This window comes from Phaseolus vulgaris, chromosome 1, assembly GCF_000499845.2.
Source record: "Phaseolus vulgaris cultivar G19833 chromosome 1, P. vulgaris v2.0, whole genome shotgun sequence".
NCBI classification, from domain to species: domain Eukaryota; kingdom Viridiplantae; phylum Streptophyta; class Magnoliopsida; order Fabales; family Fabaceae; genus Phaseolus; species Phaseolus vulgaris.
The window spans coordinates 6,839,835-6,861,207 of record NC_023759.2 but is presented as its reverse complement, the minus strand read 5'-3'; the positions used below and the strand labels follow the sequence as shown (position 1 = coordinate 6,861,207).

The following is a 21,373-nucleotide window of genomic DNA, read 5'->3' as shown; positions in this document are numbered from 1 at the left end:
GGAAGAGAAAAATTAAAAAAGGGTTTATAATAAGATGATAAAGGAAGCTAAAATTAAGCACAACTCAAAAAAGCTGTATTGCAGGCCATGGAATCAAAACAAATATTTTGGTTTTTTTTTTTATTTTTATCAAACCAGGTTGGATGTGCTAGACATTAGGGATGCATGGTTGACATTTTCCTCTTGTGTTCTTCACATTCAAAACAAAATAAGAGAGAAAAAATATAGTTTTTTTTAAAAAAAATTATTGGATTATATCTTTAACCATTTCTCTTAATTTTAACATTACTTTTTGCCTTTGTTTAAACATTTTCTTTTTATAATTTTACTTTTTAAATTTAGATGAATCAGTCCTTTTAAAATGCTGAATATTTCCTGTTTTTTAGCATAATTTTGAACTCTTTTAATTTATATGTAATTTGTATGAGGGAAGGAAATGTTTATTTGACAATTACAAATTGAAAAAAAAATATCAGTTTGTTTCAATGTAATTTCAAAATTTTCCAACAAAATATATATTTTTAATTATAATATGGTGCAAGGTTGTTAATATATAATGTGAAATTAAATTTAAGACTTAAGTACATGAATATAAGTATTTTAAAAATAAAAAATATTTAATTATGTAGTCAAATTACTTTATTAAGTTCTAAAATATTATAAAAAATTATAAAAAGAACTTGTAATAGATTACTAAGAATGATGTATAATATACTTAAAATAAAATAAATTCGTATAAGAAGACTTTTTTAATATTTTTGTATTGAAAATTCCTTAAAATAGACTAACGATTAGTAAAAAATTAAAAAAATATAATATCATATTCTTTTCGATTATTCGTAATAATTATTTCTCATACTAAATCATCATATTCATGATTCCTTTTTTTGTTTCAGCTTAACCAATTATGTTTTGTAGTTTTCATGTATGTGAATTAAATAATTCAATAAAATAAGATTCTTACATTAGTTAAAAAGGTTTTTCTTAACAAAAAAAATTGTGTTTCAAGATTGAAATCGATCAATGTTTAAGGCTGAATAGAGATCCAATTTAAAAGTGTTCTCAATGAGTCTTAAAATTGAAGAACGAATCAATTAATTTTGTTTTGATTATTTGAAAAAGTACATTAATGAGAATGTTAATACAAGTCTTCAAATGATTCATGAAAGTTAGTATAATTTAGTTATATAAAAAAGTAAGTTAAAGAAGTGTAGAATCTTTGCTTACCAGCTTCCTATGTAGCTTATATAATTTCCTTATGAATTATTGATAATTATTTATTTATTATTAATTCCTTTTTTATTTCTCGCCATTATCAAAGGCTTGTTAATTCTTTATGTTTATATTTATTGTTTTTCTTTAGCCTTGAAAACTTGTTACACTTGTAGCACTTTATTTTCAAAGTATTTCCTTTTTCCTAGTTTTTAAGTTTAGTTTCATTCTTATTTAATTTCCTTGGTTCTTTCTCTCATAATTCAAGAAAAATACTTTTGATTTCTAATAACTTTTTCTTTTTTTTCAATGTTGAGTTTACTTTTAAACTGAAAAATTCTAATATATGTATTCATTTTAGATATTTGTTAATATATTTAATTTTCTATTTTAAATTATTGGGCTTTGTTTGTTTGACCCAACTTTACTTTTCTGTTTCAGCTAGGTCTTAATCTTTTTCTTATATATACACCAAGTATTTTACTCTCTAATATACAAGTGAATAAAAGTTTCTTTTATATTTATTTTTCTCTACAATTAGGGTTCATCAAAACCTCTCTTTCTTCATTACGATTACGTGCGATTACGTACGCTACATTAAAGCATCACATCATACAAGGAATATTCATCTTCATTTACTGTAATATGGTATCAGAGTCATTTCGAGCCTATCCTAGCGAGTGTTTGTGTTGGGCCTATCGTGCCACCCGCTATCGGGCCACTATCGAACCATCCATATTGTCCCACGCACGAGTTGGTAGTCTCAGCGTGAGAGGGGTGTGTTGGAGATCCCACATCGACTAGAGATTAGAGCCTTTCATTGTATATAAGTGGGTGCAAACCTCAACCCTATGAGCCGGTTTTATGGGATTGAGTTAGGCTTAAAGTCCACTCTGTAACATGGTATCAGAGCCGGTTTTATGAGATTGAGTTAGGCTTAAAGTCCACTATGTAACAATATGAACATTATAGACTTGGATTTTTTCATATATGCATTGTATATCTTCGTTCAAGATATTATTACACTACTTCATATATAATCAATTGGATTTTAGTTCATTTTCTCTCTCATGTTCCCGTTAGACACTACTTAGAATGAAAATCTTGTCTTTCATCTTTATTCACGTCTTGAAGTCCTTTTGATAAAATCCGAGAACAAAATAAGTATTAGTGAATATTTTAATGTACAAAATAAATCATGGGTATCACTTAAACAAAATTTTTATAATATCTCCTAACTATCGAGACTTTCTTTCTTTTCTCATATTTTACACCGTGAATGTATTTTCAATTTCTTTTCAAGTTAATACAAAATCATAACATTGCAAAATTTAACCTAGATATCATTTCACTAAACATACTGTGAATGTATTTTCAAATTCTTTTCAAGTTAATATAAAATCAAAACATTGTAAAATTTAACCTAGATATCATTTCACTAAACATATTTCGAAAAACTCTTTGATATAGAAAATATCTATGTTCTATTTTTTGAAGACTTTATAGTAAAACATTGTTCATATAAAAACTTTCCAAAATCATTTTACTAATAATCTTATTTAAAAATAATATGTTTTATGATTTAGAAATGTCAAATAAGATTTGAAAACAATAGCAGTTTCATGAGATCGTCTGATTATGAATTAACAACCTTATTCTTAGATAATTTCCCTAATTTATTAAGTGGTTTAGCATGCTTTTAGTGAAATATGTTTGGAACAATTTCTTAGTCTCTAGATTGAATCTATTGAGATGAATCTCATCCTCTAAGTGAACTATACAAAATCAGAACTTTTTTTCATAATTAGTCACAATGCTTATCATCTCAAAGTAACCAAATCTAACCCTTCTATAAAAAATCTTGAACCTCAATTTAAACTTATTTGGCACTACAATATGCATGTACAATAACTCAAATAATTTATGGTTGTTCAACACTAAAGAATAACATAAAGCTACTCTAAAACTTGGCACTCCAATATGCATGTATAACAACTCAAAGAATTCATGACTACTCAACGGTTAAAAAAATAACCCAAAGCAACTTTACAATGGTCTAGTTAAATTCACTTTTAAAATTCAATACTCCTAAACAAGTCTTAAGCTCTTTAAAATTCATTTTACTAAGTTTCAAATGTGTTTTATACTAATTTGTTCATATCACATCTTCATCTAGTTATTCATCACCAATTTGTGATTATTCATACTACCAAAATCAACTAATCTATAAACTCCCCTTACCTAAAAGTTATTTGTCCACCAAGCAAAACAAACCTATGATATAAATGAATCTCCAACCCACCTAAAGACTCTATAGTAACCTAGGAAAAAAACCGTGCATATCACCAACACAAAATTGAATGAATAATGAGCTGAATTATTAATTTTCTCATCTAATTAAACGAGTAAAGTCCCATGACACTCACAAGAAAGGATAGAAAAAATAAGATGGAGAAATTTTTAGAACTAAAGAGACTTACTTTAAGAGAAATTTGGATAAATTATAATTACTCTTTATTTATCATCTCTTTACTGGTTTCGAATTTATTCGGAGAAATTATAAGAAATAATTCTCACTACAAGACAATCATGAAATAGAAACTAATTTTTAGTGACAAAAAATAATTAGTTGCTATAGTGAGTAAATTAAATATCAATTTAGAAACCATTTAACAATAATAAAAACTAATTTAGTCTCTAATTTAGTTACTATAACAACTAATTTTTTTTGTCTCTAAAATTGATTTTTATGTCATATTTTTCTTGTAGTGTTCAACAACTTAGAGAAAAAAGTAAAAAAAAAAAACTATAATATTAATTATCACTTTAAGTGCCCATAATATGTGTTGAATAGTTCTATTTCACTATTCTAACTATATATTGGTTGTACCCTACCTTTCTTAGAAATATCAAAATGAATTATATTTGTTTTTAATTCTTATGTGCCCTCAATATGTGTAATAAACAATGTTAGCATATGCTATTGAGAAGAAGAAAAAACTAGTTATTATTTTGAGAAAAAAAATATTATCTATGTGTTTAAAATCTCATAATATTAATTATCACTTTAAGTGTTGAATAATCATTCGAATTAAAATCATGTTTAAAAAATATCAAAATTAAATATCATACACACCAACCACATCCAGACAAGTGAAGCAATGATTCTGCTCTGTAAAGGGAGTTTTAAGCCACTAGCAAATAAGTTAAGAGTTTATTTATTTATTTACTTTTTGAAAATATATATTTTAACAATTCAAAAGAATTTCTTGAGAGAAATAGGAAATTATTTAAAAATAATTTCAAGTAAATACGTGGTAATTAAGGTCCGACCAAAATCTATGTTGTGGACAGCACTAGCATAGTGGGCATAGACACTTTGTCCATTAATTATTATGTTGTTTAATTTATTTATATATGGTTGAATGTGTGATGCACTTAGTTGCTCCATTGACCATAAGAATAATAAGAACTACAAAAGTAATAATAATAAAGTTTTAAAGTTGTATAACCATTTTATACCAAAACATAATAAATGGAAAATATTCTTATGCATACAAGTTTTTGAGAAACTGATCTACGAATTAAATTAATCTCTTCATTATATTTTAAGGTAACGTTTTGAAAATAACTCAAAATATATTCTTTCTTAGAAATTACGACAATTCATCAAATTAAATGTTACATTTAAGTTTAGTAAAACAGTGTGCAAGACTAAGAGGTAAAATATCTGTTTTGGTGAATTTACCCGTAGCCACTTTTAAAAGAATAAAATAATGAAAAAAAAAGTTAAATAATTTACTTCATAAACTAAAATTAGTTTATGTATAAATTAAAAAACCTATTTTGAAGAAATTAAACTAGGGAAACTCTACCATTAGTTACACATAATTTAGTTTTAACTTACCAAAAAAAATTCCTTTTCTTTATGTACTTTTTAAAAAATTCATCAAAAAGTGATTCAACCCATATACAAAAAATTAAGATAATCATACAACACAACACCTTCCGAACAACCACTCAACCAATCTTGTCAAAAACCACAATTGCAAACAAGCTAAAGCGAAAAAAGACAAACTAGAGGACCAAGACACTAATAAGAGAAATAAGCAGAAGGGGATTTAGATGTAATCCAAGACCAAACCTTCAATTGAGCTTAAGAAAAGATCTTAGAGAAATCCAACACTCCACCTTTAAATATAATCTTATTTCTATAACTCCTCTTTTTCCCTGCAAAAGCAACAGAGAACGCTTCCGACGCAATCTCACATCTATGTAAATTAACCTTAGTGACAATCTTATTTTTCAGCACCCTCCAAGGGGTAACACGAGTTGAAGACAAAGCCTTAATCCTCCAAAACAATTTAAACAACCTCGACCAATCCCCCCTCAGAAACACCTATTAGAATCTCATAAGCCAAATTAACAGAGAACTCTTGAGTTTTATTGTCTTTCCAAACCTACTTATCAGTTTTTTTCAAGATGGAGCACGAGTTTTGCACTACCTCGAGAAATTTTCTAACCTGGTCCTTCTCCTAATAAAAAAGACTTCTTCTCCACGTCAAAGACTACTCCCAAACACTGTTTTCCCGAAACCCACAACGTTTCAACAACACTTCTTTCTCAATACAAAGAGAAAAGAGCCTTGGAAACTTAATCTTCAAGATATCGTTACCTACCCACCGGTCCTCCCAGAACTTGATGCTCTTCCCATTACCAACTTCTCACGTAAAGCAATCTTTGAAATTACTACCCCATATCTCCAACTTCCAAATCTTCTTCAAATCTTTCCACTAAAGGGAAGCATTGTAAGTTGACATGTCCTCTTTTAGCTTTCTCCAGCCTCTATATTTAGACTCTAAAACCTCCTTCCACAGACCACCCTCATTAGATCCCAACTGCCAAACCCATTTACTCAAAAGCCGAATTGAAACCCTTAATATTAACTACTCCAAGCCTGCCACCTTCCCGAGGCTCATAAACTTTTTCCCAAGAAACCCAAGCAATCTTCCTCCCTTCTGATCCCCACCCTCAAAGGAAGTTCCTATGAATACACACAATCTTTTTCCTCACAACTCCAGGCAACGAAAACATTGACATATAGAACAACAGAATAGATGAGAGAACAAACTTGAGAAGACAAATCCTTCCAGCCATATATAAATTTCTACCTTTCCATCTTCCCAATCTAGATTTGATTCCATCCACCACACCATCCCAAAATGTTTCCCTCCTATGACACTCCCCACCAGGCAACCCCAAGTATTTGAAAGGAACTTTCATTACATCAAATTTAAGAATAACCGCAAAATCCTGGATAACGAACGAATCTACTCCCACCCAACCAATTTTGCTTTTCAGGTAATTCACTTTCAAACCCGATGTCAGCTCAAAACAATTTAACATTGCCTTAATGCCAAACACACTTTTAGAATTCGCATGGCAAAAAAATAGACGATATATTAAAGCATATTAACTCTAACCTTCTCACACCCGATCTCCAGACTTTCTACCGCTTCAAGCTCGACAACATTCCTAGAGACTATTGATAGACCTTTTGCCACTATAAGAAATAAAAAGGGGACGAGAGGGTCACCTTGTCTCAAACCCTTCAATGGAAAAAATTCCTTAGTCGGGCTCCCATTAACAAGAACAAATACAGAAGCAGATTCAAGTCCCACTTCACAGAGATGTAAGCCTTCTCGTAGTCTTCCTTAAAAATAACGCTAATCTTCTTTGTCCTTTTAGCCTCCTCAAGCACCTCGTTTGCAACGAGAACACTATCCATTAAACCCCTTCCTTCGAGAAAAGCTGATTGTCTATAATCAATGACCTTACCTAACACTTTTTCAACCTAAAAGAAAGCAACTTTGATATAATCTTGTACAAGCACCCAACCAGAGAAATGGGTTTGAAATCGCTAAGCAGTTGTGGGTTTTTAGACTTGGAAACCAAGCAAATAAAGGAAGCATTTAACCTCATATAGTTAAGAACATCGTTATTAGAGATTTCTAAAGAGTAAGATTAAGAATAGGTGATGAAAGACGTGTAAAATAATTGTGATAATGAATCTTATGATAAACAAAAATGGTTGATATAAACCTTTATGAAGATTGTTTTCTTTGCAAAATTTATCCTTAAAAAAATAATGGAAAAAATATATATAAATGAAGTTAGTTATAGATTAAAATTGCAAAACATAAGAAAGCAACATGTCTTATCTCAATATATAAATAAAACTATTAAATCTCAAACTTTAGGCTGAACAATAAAAAATTACTATAAAAATTTTGTAAAATGAAAAGGTCAAATAGGTTGAGAAATAAAAATGTAACCTATAACTCTTATAAAAATTGGTTCAATCAAGTTGGTCGCCAATTGAAATCACAGCCCCACACCGAAAAAGAAAGGGAAAATATTGTATTTTATAAAATTAATTTAAATACATAAATATAGTTAAAAAAAGGATTTAAAGTATATTAATAACTTAGTCCAAATTTTATTTCAATATTAAATTAATTAGTATTAGAGGAATTAAGTTTTATAAAATAAATTAATAATAATAATAAATATATATATATATATAATTCGATTTTTCTTAATAACATTAAGTCTTAAAAAACTTACTTCGTACAAACTTTAAACCTTGTGTTTTTAATACAAATTCAACCGATATTCTATTTGCGTACCCTCTCTATTTAAGTGAAAAAAAAAACTCAAAATTTAGTTTTAAAACTTGATCACGATTGGTTTGACTTGGTTCAAAATATTTTTTAATAAAATCTCAAAAAAGTGGAATGTAATTTATCCTTTAAATGCACATTATTATTTTTAATATAATTGTAAAGTGGATGTCGGGTTTATTATACACACAATTAATTTAAAATATATGCAAATATTTACTGAGAAGATGTTGACTCAAAGAAAAGAGAGAAGATTTTTTCATGTGAGAGCAAGAAGAATAAAGAAAAGAGAATTGTTTGGTGAGACCAATTTCCAACGAATACACTGACACTGCCATCATTCAAACTAAATCACATATAATGATTTCTTGAAAATTGTATTGTATTAAGATTCAAATATACAACCTCTTATTGATATATATATATATATATATATATATATATATATATATATATATATATTAAAAATTATTAAATAAAAATTAATTTTTAAATTAAAAATAATTTATTATTATACTAACTAAATTAAATATTATTTTAAAGTAAAAGAAATTATTAATATTTAAATTAATTTTTATTATTAATAATAATTTTTAAATTAATATCTAATTAACTATTAAAATTTTAGTTACAATTATTTAGATTTTAAAATTGATAATTAAATCTCTTATAATCAATTAAATATTAATTTAAAAATTATTTATCAATAATAAAAATTAATTTTAAATATTAATAATATTTTTATTTTTTAATATATCTAATTCAATTAATAAAATAATTAATTATTTTTCATCTATAAAATTAATTTTGATTTAATAATTTTTTTATAATGATATATATATATATATATATTAAATGTTTACTATCACCATATATTTGTATTATATATTTATTTTGATATACAAATTATTATATACCTCACTGTCCCTCCATATATATATACTCTTTATCATTACTAGAAATGAAAACTGTAAATATAAAATGTTAGATAATTTTAAATAGTCAAAATTATAAGAAAAATATAGATGTCATTTAAACTTTTAATCTTTCATAAATAATTGTATAAACCAAATTAATATAATTCTCATTAATTTTTAAGAAAAAACAAATCACATACCAACATGGTGTTACATAACTGATATTCAATCCTTGAATATATGATGTGAATTTAATCACAAGTATACTATAAATAAAAAAAACATGAACTCTACTTTTTTTTTTACATCCACTTAAAAATTATTAATATTATTATTTTAATAATTTTTATATTATTTATTTATAAATTTATTTTTTATTATATTTTTAAAAACAATCACATCAAATTGGTTGTTAATGTATATTTTTTAAGAAACATAATTAAAAATACAAGTTGTTAAACAGGTATCACTATTTTAGTGGTTAATCCTTGACTCTAAAAAAATCATTGAAAAAAAATACACATTTTGGACACACATCCAAATATTTGTATAAAATAAACTCACACGGGTGGGTCTACAAAACATGTTAAAGTAATTAAGGCATGATAATTAAAAAATGTATAAACAAAATTAAGTGTTAGTTGAATTATGAAGTGGACCCAATTAGCATTATATATATTTGATTTGATAGCTTAAACTTTTCCATTTGGTGATGATATGAAGAAGATTGGCATTAATGTAACCAAATTATTTCCATTTTGATCACAAATGGAAAGATTAGCTTTATGTCCTGCTCTCAATCAGCTCTTTCAAGTGCTTTAGTCTCCCTACTATCTCATCAAATATATATATATTTTTTTAAATTTAATTAATTGAGAAATTGGTACTTTTGAAATATAATTAACTACTAACAAAAATATATAAACTACAACGCCCTCATTCTATATATATAAACTATAACAATTATTTTAATATATATATTAAAAGCATTAGAAAGTAATTAATCACTAAAAAAAATCATTAAATAGAAACCAATTTTAAAGATTAAAAATAATTAGTTGTTATATTGACTAAACTAAATACAATTTTAGAAACTAAAAAAATTATTGGTTTAAATTAGTTTCTATTATTGATAAATAGTTTTTAAATTGGTATCTAATTAACTACCAAGGTTTTTGCTACCAAATTTTGAATATAAATAATTGGTAGTTAAAACCTTGGTAGCGAATTAAATATCAATTTAGAAACTATTTATCAATAATAGAAACTAATTTAGAAACAATTAATTGTTTTAGTTCCTAAGGTAATATCTAATTTAGTAAATATAGTAACTAATTTTTATTCTATAATAAAAACTAGTAAACAAGACAACAATTGAAAAAGGAAAAGGTGGAAAAGACTTAGGAGATAGAAAAGGCTTTGGTGCACCATTGGAGGTTGAAGAAGGTTCTTCATCTCCAAGATAAGCTCGATATAAAATATCGACTTGACTTCTAATAGCGCAAGATAAGATTCAAAGTAGATTATCACTATCACAAGTGTCTCAAACTCAATATTTCATTTATTCAAAAGTTGAAAGTTACCCTAAAATCCAAATGACACTTAAATGAGTGTGTAGAATGAAATGTAAATGTTACATCTAGAACCCTCCAAGTAGAGTATGAAAATAATAAAAAAAAGACAAATTTGAAATTCAAAAATAAAAATAAATCTAGAAAAATCTTTAAGTTGATAGAAAATTATGTCTTTTTCATATCTCTTCTTGGTCCAAAATTATGAGCTCCAATTGGACTTCAAAATTTGGATCCTAATGATACTATTGTTCTATTTTCTTTTTGCACCTTCGTCTTTTGTTGATCATCTTTATATATATTTTTCACTTTAATAATAAAATACTCAGATGTCATTTTAATTATACCATTTCTATTCTATAATGATTTTTTAGGTCCTTATACCTTTTTGTTGTTGACTGACTCTTAGAAATTTCAATTAAACCTATTTAGAACATTATTAATTTATATAAAAAAAAGGAGAATTAAATCTTAAATTTTACAATTAAAGTAAATTTTAATATAGAAATTACAATCAAAATCATTTTTATTCAAATATTTATAAAATTTAATAAAAAAAAACTAGTTTCATTTATGTGCTCATCACAAAAATATACAATATTAGTAGAAGGAATGACTTATTAATTTAATTTTTTTTAAAATAATATAAAAGACATAAAATGATACAATTAAAAAAAAACTATTCCAAACTATTTAAAAGATTCCTTCTTTATCCGTTTAAAATTATATTTCTAAACCTCCATATCTTACGTAATCATACTATTGATTGATGCATTTTCAAACTTCAAAATACATATTAATTAGACTAAAAACTCATTGTGGGGTACATAAACGTCATTAGCATATGTTAGGACTTCAATAAAACACTAACTTAACTTAACACAATTGCTACATAGGCTTTAAGCACTTTCAACCAATTTCTTCTAGACGTTAGGGAAACTTTCTTAAGAAAATTAATTGGTAACAATCACTTTTTTTTTTATGATTTCAAAGAAATTTGACACTAGTCATAAAAAGCCATGAGATTTTATATACAAATCCTTATTTGTGAAGACTAAATAATCATTCGATCATTGCTTATCATGCACTTAATTCACAACTTTCATCAAAAATGAAAAATGTATACAAATAATTAATCGTTCTTAGTAAAAGTAAAATTTATAAACTAATTTTTAAATTAATTACAGAAATTTTAACTATCAACTACTTTATATTTTAAAATTGATAACTAATTAGATATTAATTTAAAATTATTTATTAATTACAGAAATTATTTTAGATACAAATAATTTTTTTTTAAATAGGATATAATTTAATTAATTATTTTTATCTTTAAAATTAGTTTTTATTTAATAATTTTAAAATTAAATTAAAATTAAAATTGCTTTCTATTTAGTTGAATGTAATATAAAATTAAAAAGGCAATCTTCTTACAATGTCTACAATCAAGCTTCAATTGTTTTTTTTTTAAATTAAAAATATATTTTACCTGATAATTAATTGATTATATTAAAGTTTATGTAGTAGATCTGAAGTGTATAGAAGTGCCTAAGCTTAATTACTCCCATAAGTTTAATAAAAACATATTGTCTTTCTTTAGAAATGATGGTTCACGTGATAAAATTAACTTCTTTATAAATTAAATTAATATTTTTAATAAAAATTACATGATATATGTTTATAATAAAGTAGTAAATGTATATATAATTTAAAAAAAATGTGTTTTGTGATAAGTATGTCTACTAATTTTCGAAGGTGACAACATTATATCCATCGTTTATCTCATCTGCACTCCATACAACTTACATTTATTATAAGATAGGATAGAATATATCTACTTAATAAATTTTGAATAATAAATTATCTACCAAATATTTTTTTAAACTTATTAGATTACATTAAATAAAAAATATAGCCTCTCTCCTTTATCTTTTTCGGGCCATTTTGTCTCTTTCTTAGTTCTATATATCTCTTATAGTCTCTCCAAAATAAACAATTATTTATTATGCTTTTAAATTTTCTCGAGTTATAAAAAAATTTGGTTTTGTTTATGCACTATAAGGAATTCATGAAATAGAAATCAATTTTTTTAAAAAAATAATTAATTGCTATAGTGACTAAATTAGAGACCATTTTAGAAACTAAAAAAAAATTGGTTTCTAAATTAGTTTCTATTATTGCTAAATGATTTCTAAATTGGTATCTAATTAGCTACCAAAGTTTTTGCTACCAAATTTAAAATCTACATAATTTGTAGTTAAAACCTTGGTAGCTAATTAGATACCAATTTAGAAACTATTTAACAATAATAGAAACTAATTTAGAAACCAAAAAATTTTCTAGTCTATAAAATGGTCTCTAATTCAGTCACTATAACAACTAATTATTTTTTGTCTCTAAAATTAGTTTCTATTTCATGATTTTCTTGTAGTGATGTTTGTTTTAGTCTTTTTAATATATTATTTCTTTTATTTTTTTAAATTTTGTTGTGTGTGTGTGTGGGTGTGCATGTGTGTGTGCTTGTGTGTGACCCCAAATTCATACATTTTGTATCATTCTCAAAAAAAGCTTTTTCAACCTAAATAATTCTTTTAAACAAAACTATCAATGAATTAAATATACAGTGAAGTATTTTATTTACATTTATATTTAACATTCATGTTAAATTAATTAAAAGAAACAAAAAAGAAAAAGAGGGAAAAAAATTATTTTCTTCAGCGAAAATTCATTCGCTTAAGCGCAAATTTATTCTTTTGAACAAAAATAGGGTCAAGAGTAAAGATTAAATTTCTACTTTATTTTTTGTTGGAGATCCCACGTCAACTTGAGATGAGGACAATTCATTGTATATAATTGGGTGCAAACCTCACCCCATGAGCCGGTTTTATGGGGTTGAGTTAGGCTTAAAGTTCATTTCTTAATATTTTTACTTGAGAAAAAAAATATTTTGTTTGAGTGAAAATAGTACTGAGAGCAAAGGTTAAGTTTTTCTATTTTTGCTTGAGTATAAATATCAGAAAATCAATTTCAAAAAGAAAAATCAAACTTTAGTCATCTAAACCATATTCAAAACTTAGTTTAAGAAACTTCATACCTTAACATGTATAATCTAACCACTACATGAACATCTCAACAAGAGTTTTTAGTTCAAAGTACTCCAAATTAATCATTTATTCTCAAAACTCCAAATTGCACCCAACTTAAACTCAAAATAACAGTCTTATTACAAAAACACTATCATGTCTCATTGAAAACTACTATCAAAGAATATATTTACTTTGAAAGCCAATCAATAGAGAAAACTTCAATTCAACAAGTAATCAATTTGATATTTCAATTCTACTTTCAAATCAAAATCTCGAACAGAAACATAATAATTATTTTACCAAATTATCATAGCTACATCAAATCCTATTTAAAATCATCATCAAAAAGATATTCAAGAATAGCTTTCCTTACCTTTAGTTCCTTTCTCTCGAGAAAAGTTTCAGCTCAAGCAAGATAATCACTCAAAATCTAGAGACCTAAAGAAAATTATTCAAATATAACAAAAATTCAATAATAAATAATTTTCAAAGCCGATAAACCTTTGTTTTTATGTTTTTATTAAAAGTTAAAATGATCCTGAGCTCTCCAGTTATTGTTATAGAGAGAGAGGAATAAGAAAAAATGAAATAGGTTTTACACCAAAACATAAAAACGGTAAAAAATTAGTTATTCTTAAAAATATTTCACTAAAATTTGGTTTGGATTTCAATTTGTAAACTAGTGGAAACTTGTGATTTAAATTTGGGAATGTATAGAATAATGAAAAACAAAGAAAAATGTATTGTACATTTAGAATCCGAAAGGAGATTTTTTTTTTAGTATTTTAATTTTATCCAATGATGAATTAAATTGGTTTAAAATGTCTACAATTTTAAAAATTATGGACTAAAGTAACTACATTTTAATAATTGTTGCTTATATTACAAGTAACTTTAATTAAAAATGGTTTAAAATACAAAAACATTAAAAGCCACATTTTTATTATTTTAGGTCACACTTTTTAAATATGGTTTATTCTTTTTTAAGGTTATTGACACAAAATTGTGGCTTAAACATCCATAACCTAAAAAACGTGGTCTATAGTGATTCATAAGACACATTTGTAAAATGTTGTCTTTTTACTTGTAGGCCATATTTATATGTTTGTGGCAATTTTTAGGTCACGATTTTATTATTTAGCTCACACTTTATCTACATGCACATTTAAAAATATGGTATGATTTTATAAACGTAGTCTTTAGTAGTTCTTAAACTGCATTTGTAAAATCTTTGCATTTTCCATGTTTAGGCAATGGTTATATACATATGACTTAGTTCAATTTGCCTAAAGTAAAAATCGTGTACTGTGTTGAGATTGTTAATATGTGCATTGAATTAGGGATTTATGTAGAATGAAGTATCTCAACTCTACTGGTATATTGGAATCATAAAGATTATCAGGTGGTGAAACTTGAAGGAGGTTCATATAACTTAATATGTGGCTTGAAGGATTAATGGTAAGGAAAGTCATATGGATTTACTTTATTATACGAGTTAACTAAATTCATATGTCCATATAGTTGTGTAGAGAGATAACACCTTGAAGGTAGTATGATAGGTGAAGATCTTTGGGTTCGAATTCAATGAACGAAATGTAGAGTCAAGTGTTTATGGATGTATGTTAGTGGATTTCTAGCTTGAGAGATATTGAACATGAGATACTTGTTGATACTTGGATGTTTAGTATAGTGGAATGGATGAAATGTGATGATTCATTTATTTGTGATTTTATTAATTGAATCTAAAGTTATACTGAAAGTTTTTTTAATCTCTAACTTGTCTTACTTTCTTGTTTGTGGTTGTTTTAAAATCTATGATAATTGTATGTTACATGGGAACATATAATGTTGCAGGTGATAAGACTCCACAACAAGTAGATGGAGTTTTCGCCTTTTCTTTTGATGTTTTGTTTTGATATATGTATATATTTAAAAATCCCTACAAAGAGGAATATTCTTTTGATAATTATATGTATGTATGCATGCAAATATATATACATATATATTACCTATATGATACAACCTTTAAATTATCTAACTAGGGGTGTTACAACGTACATTCTCTACAAGCATAAAATAAGTATTTATTAGTTTTACGTGTACCATAAAATGCTTAAGGCTTTTGTCTTTCAAACAAAGTATACATATTGTTTGTCCAAACAAAAGCTTATTAGACTAAATATACTTCTTTGCATATGTTTGGTCAAAAGCTAATAAAATGAAGAGCACAAACAATGTTTGCATCTATTATACAATGTATACAACAAACAATGCTTATGTATGTTTAACCACACAACTTGTTGCCTTTGTTTGATAAAAAACTTATCAATTGAAGAGCATAAACAATATTTGCGTCTATTATACGAAGTATACAACAAACAAAAATTATGTATGTTTAGCCACACAACTTATGTTTGTTGGACTAAATTAAACACTTGCATTTGATATGAATTGATACTCATAAATAATTATATTTCAGCACTTTATTGTTTAAATACAAAATCAAAATTATATAAAAAATCTGTTGAACTTAAATCTAACAAACTAACCTATTACTTTTAGTTTATCCATAAGATAGATAATTAATTTGTTGAAATATATCCATAATATAGAGGATTAATTTGTTGAACCATATATAAAGATAGACTTTCAAACTATTATTTCTTTTAATAATAAACTAATAATTATTTTTTCACTTAATTAAAATTATAAATAAAATGTGTGCTAGTTTTAACTTTATAAGATGATCTAAGAAGATAAAAGATTTTGTTTTGAATTATAGAATTAATAACTTTATATATAAAATGAATTTTAAAAATCCAATCTTGAATTATAATTTTATATTATTATCATTATTTATGTTAAAATTTATTAAAATTAAACAAGAATATAAAAAGGATCAAATTATATTGATATATTTTTTACCAATTGTTATATTATCAATAAAAAAATATTCATATAAAAAATATTTATTTTTATCCGAACATTAAACTATAAGTTTATACAATCATAATTACTTATGTCAAAATAACATAACAAGGTGACCAAAACTTATACTTTATATTATTTTAAAGGTATATATTACATCAACTTTTATATATATATATATATATATATATCACTAAAAAAAATTATTAAATAAAAAATAATTAGTCTCTATATTAATTAAATTAGATATTATTTTAAAAATTAAAAATATTATTGGTATCTAAAGTAGTTTCTATTATTAATAAAATTTACAAATTAATTTCTAAATTAGTATTTCATTAGCTACTAACTGTATTATATTTTAAAATTAGTAGTTAAAAATTTGGTAGCTAATTAGATACCAATTAACTAATTAGATACTAATTTAGAAACTACTTTATATACCAAAATAATAGTTTATAATTTTTTAGTCTATAAAATAATATCTAATTTAATCAATATAGTAACAAATAATTTTTTTTCTCTACAATTGATTTTTATTTAATAATTTTTAGTAATATATATATATATATATATATATATATATATATATAAAATGAAACATAAAATAATTTTAGAATAGTATTAATAGTATAACAATTGGTAAAGGTCACTTATATAAATAAGCTAACAAGTTCACTTAACTATAAATAATAATGTAATATTATATTCTTTTTAAAATCAGAAAAGTATCTAAATTTTTAAACAATATTTGTTTAAATAAACTTATTTAATCTATCAAACTTAATCAAACCATTAAAATTTGGTGTAACCTAATACTAACTAGGGATGACAAAACAAGTTGGGTTTGGTGGGCCGGCACACCAGTCCACCATCATTTAGTGGGGCGGGTTCACTTTTTGAACCAACCAACCCGTGTTAGCCCGATTGCCAACCTCGCCAACCCAGTGGGCCACAAACAGGATGACCTTATTTTTTACACTTTTAAAGAGGGATCTCGTGTTTTTGGAATAAAAATTGGTGGTGATCAATGTTTTATATAAAACTTTTTTTACATTAATTTCTTTATACATAATTTGATTTAAGTATTGTTGATATTTACTTTATTTTATTAGGTATTAAACCTTCTTTCATTAGAATATTAAAATTTGATTTAATTTTATTGCTTTTTCTTGTATATTTGTTGTTCAAAAAGTGATATCAATTATTATAACCAAGTAAATAAATATAAAAAATACAAAAAATTAAAAAGTGACTGGCCAACTCCGCCTTATAATGATGTGAGTTACTATTTCTAGCCCACACATCCTTAGTGGGCCAGCCCGCTCCATACAACTTTTGACAAACTAACAACGGATTAGACCAAAATGTAACGAACTGACGTGTTTTGCCACCGTATAACCCATATGTGTTTATAAGTTTAAATCGGAATTGGGAAGAAATAACCAAACCACCATAATGAATAATAGGTTGGTTCAGTTTGGATCTAATTATATGCTAACATACAAAATTTTATTTTAAGAAAAAGAAATAATGCATAACTTTGTCAAAAATTTAATATATAGTTCTATCATTAAAAAAGGAGATAAACAATATTGTAGTACTCCAATAAACTTACATAGACTAAATAATAAAAAAACTATAAAAACACAATTATGTAATTAAACTTCATATGTACAATAATTAATAATAAGAAAAATACACTAGTTTTTTTCTTTGTTGAATTTGTAAATCATAAATCCAATAGTTGATTCAATCACCATTGGATTAACTAAATACTCAATTTAATCTCTAAAAAATTGATTTGTTACCTCTTAAGCAAGTGAATACTTTTTTATGCAAATTTCATGAAATTATTTTTTCATGTATACAAGTCTTTTGATTACTGAGATTCTTAATGGAAGTCCACATTCATTATTTCATTTCATACGAACTTTACATATTAGTGGAAATTAAGGAAGAAACAATAAAAAACTCAAATAACTCTAAATCATTTACATAAATAATTATTTCATTTCATATAAACTGTCGATGTTAGTAGAAATAAGCATACGGGATGAACTAACAATGTTGTAGAATGAAAAACATAAGAAGGAAAGTTGAGTTATGTTTTAATATGTTCATGTTAGGGAGACGAGACTTAGAGAACTATTGATGAGCTTCGTCTTCCTCCTTCCTATCAGACGGTCGTTCTATGCTTCAACCTCCTCTTCTAAGCTTCTCGCTACTCCTTCGGTCTCAGCTACTCGATCACACGGTCTTTTGAAGAATGCCGAATAGGGGGGGGGGGGGTACTCCGACGCTCAAGTCAGTCAAGGGAGTTCGGTATTTAGGTGTCAGAGTACAGTAAAAAATGACGTACCTACTTCTTGGAATGTGCACTATTTATATTATTTTAATGAGCCTACCTTGTTGGGTCAAATTAGTGAGGTGGATCGTGCTGGTTAAAACTAAATATTCTTTTAACAACAATCAATCTTAACTAATAATCAATTATTGTTTGCCAAAGAATCACGCTTGACTAAAATAAGTAAATTATCTTATTAGTGAATCCATAGATCAAAGGGTTGCTCACTAGAGAGTGATAGTGTCTTTTGATGTATATAAGGTTCTCTTTTTTGTTAAGTGAAACGAACCATGTTCTCTATGAAGCTTTAAAGGATGCAAAAAATTAAGTAGTGTTTTAGCACAATGCAATATGGTTTTTCTTTTCTTTGTTTCTTCTTCTTGGTAAATGGCTTTAAGTAGAAGCTAAATAATATAATCATTGTGAATTTGTTTTTGGTCGTTGAGCAACTTCAGCTCACTTGAATTTTGTCCTTTCGTCTAATGAGCTCGATTGTGAATGATGCATTAAATGCACTCCATACAACATTAATTACTCTTTATTTACGTAACATCGTAGTGGTTGAATGTACTTATCTCTTCTTGGACAATGTTCATTTGCTTGATTTGTCTAAAACACAACTGTACGAAGCAAATAGTCTTTCAAAGTTGACAATGTTAATGTTAGGAAGTTGTTGAAGAAAAACAATTTTAGCTCTTCATCCAAATAAATCATTGATGAGACTTATGTTTGAACAAATTTCTTTGATAACAAAAAGTAACAAACATTCCTTGTAACATAAAATAAGCATGTATATATTTGTGTAGTATTAGGTTAGCTTAAATTTATGTGTGTATCATCTAAGCATATCCTTGGTTTATCATATGTAAAAGAAGACAACATAGTGTTGCATCATTTGACAGATGAAATACTTACATCTTACATGATCGGTTTGTTGAAATGAAGTTATCGTCTTACAAACAAAGCATAACCATATTTTATACTTAGTTATTTTCAACACTTAATCAAAATCATGAGTGTTTGACATTTCCTAACAAATTTCCATCAATGAAACCTAAATTCATAAACTTTTTCTTCATTAACCTAAATAACCAATAAACCTTATATCCAAAATATGCTAAAATATGGATAGTTGGGGATGGAAAGGATATTTCTTTTTGGAGGACAGGTGGTTGGGTAGTGATGCACTGAAGAGAGTCTTTCCGAGACTATTTTCTATCTGTTCGGCGAACGACGCAAAGGTGGCTGAGCTTGGGTTTTGGGCTAATGGCGTGTGGGTTTGGCAGCTTGCCTGGTGAAGATCCTTTTTTGATTGGGAGAAGCCTTTGGTAGACCAGCTGTGTCAGGTTTTGATTGAGGCTGGATTGGTTCAGGGAGTGGCGGATAGTTGGGTTTGGAAGGTTTGGGGTATTCAAACGTTTTCAGTTAACTCTACCTATAACCATGTTAGGAAGGACAATGAGGTGGTCTTCTCTCCAGTATTCAGTAAGTTGTGGAGATGTAAAGCATAACCTTTTGTTGTTCTCACTGCTTGGAGGATGTTGGAAAATAAGTTGGTTACTAGGGTCAATTTGTTAAGAAGAGGGGTGCTGGTTGAAAATTTTGCATGATGTTTGTGTGGGGAGGAGGTAGAGTCCTGTCGCCATTTGTTTTTCGATTGCAGGTTTGCTTGGCATGTCTGGTGTCTATGCTTTAAGTGGCTTGGAGTATCGTTCGTGTATCACATTGACCCTAAGTCTAACTTTGATCAATTCAGGATGAGCATGTCTTCAGATTCGGTAAATGATGTTTGGAGCACAATTTTAGTTGGGGTGGTGACCGAAATCTGGAATCATAGGAATTTTATCATTTTCAAAAGGGGGGTGGCTGACGCGTCTGAGGTGTTCGCTCTAGTACAAGTTAAGGTGTTGTCTTGGATTTCAATTAAAATCCGCTCTGCTTTGTTTTCCTTTTCTAATTGGTGTTTGAACCTATAGTGTGTGTGAGGATGGTGTCTTGAAGTTTGCTTTTCAGGATTTAGTATGGGCAAAGTTTTTTAGTCAGTCGACGGTAATCGTATGAAGTTGGTCTTTTGTGTACTATGTATAAGGGTTAAACCACCCGTGAAGTGGTTCTCATTTATTCATTTTTTATTGTTGATAAAAAAATAAATAAATTTATTATTTGTTTTTGTTTAACATTTTATATTATTTTTATCTTCAATATCAAATAAAATAAAATATTAAATGATATTATATTTGATAAAAATTATACCAAATTTGAAAGTAATATATATTTTTAAAATAGGGTAAAATATTGAATATTGAAAGTAAAAATGACAATACTAATACAAAATAGACCACAACTAAACAATTTTATTTATAATTTTAGTATCTAATAAATTATTAGGTTTGTATTTTTAGTCTTTAATAAAAGAAATAATATTTATTATTATTTTTTAATGAGGAAAGAAATTTATATAGCATTTAGAATCTATATTAATATATGAGGAGTATATGTATAAGGAGAATTATCATATATTTCATATATTTATTTTACTCTTATATTATATTTTAAAATTAAAAAAATAGAACGAATACAAATTACTTGGCTTACTAAAATCATATATACCAATAACACAATGCACTAA

At 26.2% G+C, this 21,373-nt stretch overlaps 1 protein-coding gene across 1 annotated transcript; it reads right to left on the bottom strand.

The window, feature by feature from the left end:
- Nucleotides 1-6,158: 6,158 nt before the first annotated feature.
- LOC137815382 (uncharacterized) lies at nt 6,159-7,000 on the bottom strand. The gene is made up of 4 exons (XM_068618523.1): nt 6,899-7,000; nt 6,696-6,821; nt 6,384-6,621; nt 6,159-6,256 (listed from the first exon to the last, which is right to left on the bottom strand). Exons 1-4 carry the CDS (start codon nt 6,998-7,000, stop codon nt 6,159-6,161), a joined length of 564 nt encoding a protein of 187 aa, XP_068474624.1.
- Nucleotides 7,001-21,373: the final 14,373 nt, after the last annotated feature.

What these genes read in the sequence shown, in the direction of transcription:
- LOC137815382 (XM_068618523.1), bottom strand. Translation starts at nt 7,000, where the DNA reads ATGGATAGTGTTCTCGTTGCAAACGAGGTGCTTGAGGAGGCTAAAAGG. An exon ending in ACGAGAAGGCTTACATCTCT is followed by an intron (nt 6,822 to 6,898) that starts GTGAAGTGGGAC and finishes TTTCCATTGAAG; the next exon opens with GGTTTGAGACAAGGTGACCC. An exon ending in TAGATTGGGAAGATGGAAAG is followed by an intron (nt 6,257 to 6,383) that starts GTAGAAATTTAT and finishes GTGTATTCATAG; the next exon opens with GAACTTCCTTTGAGGGTGGG.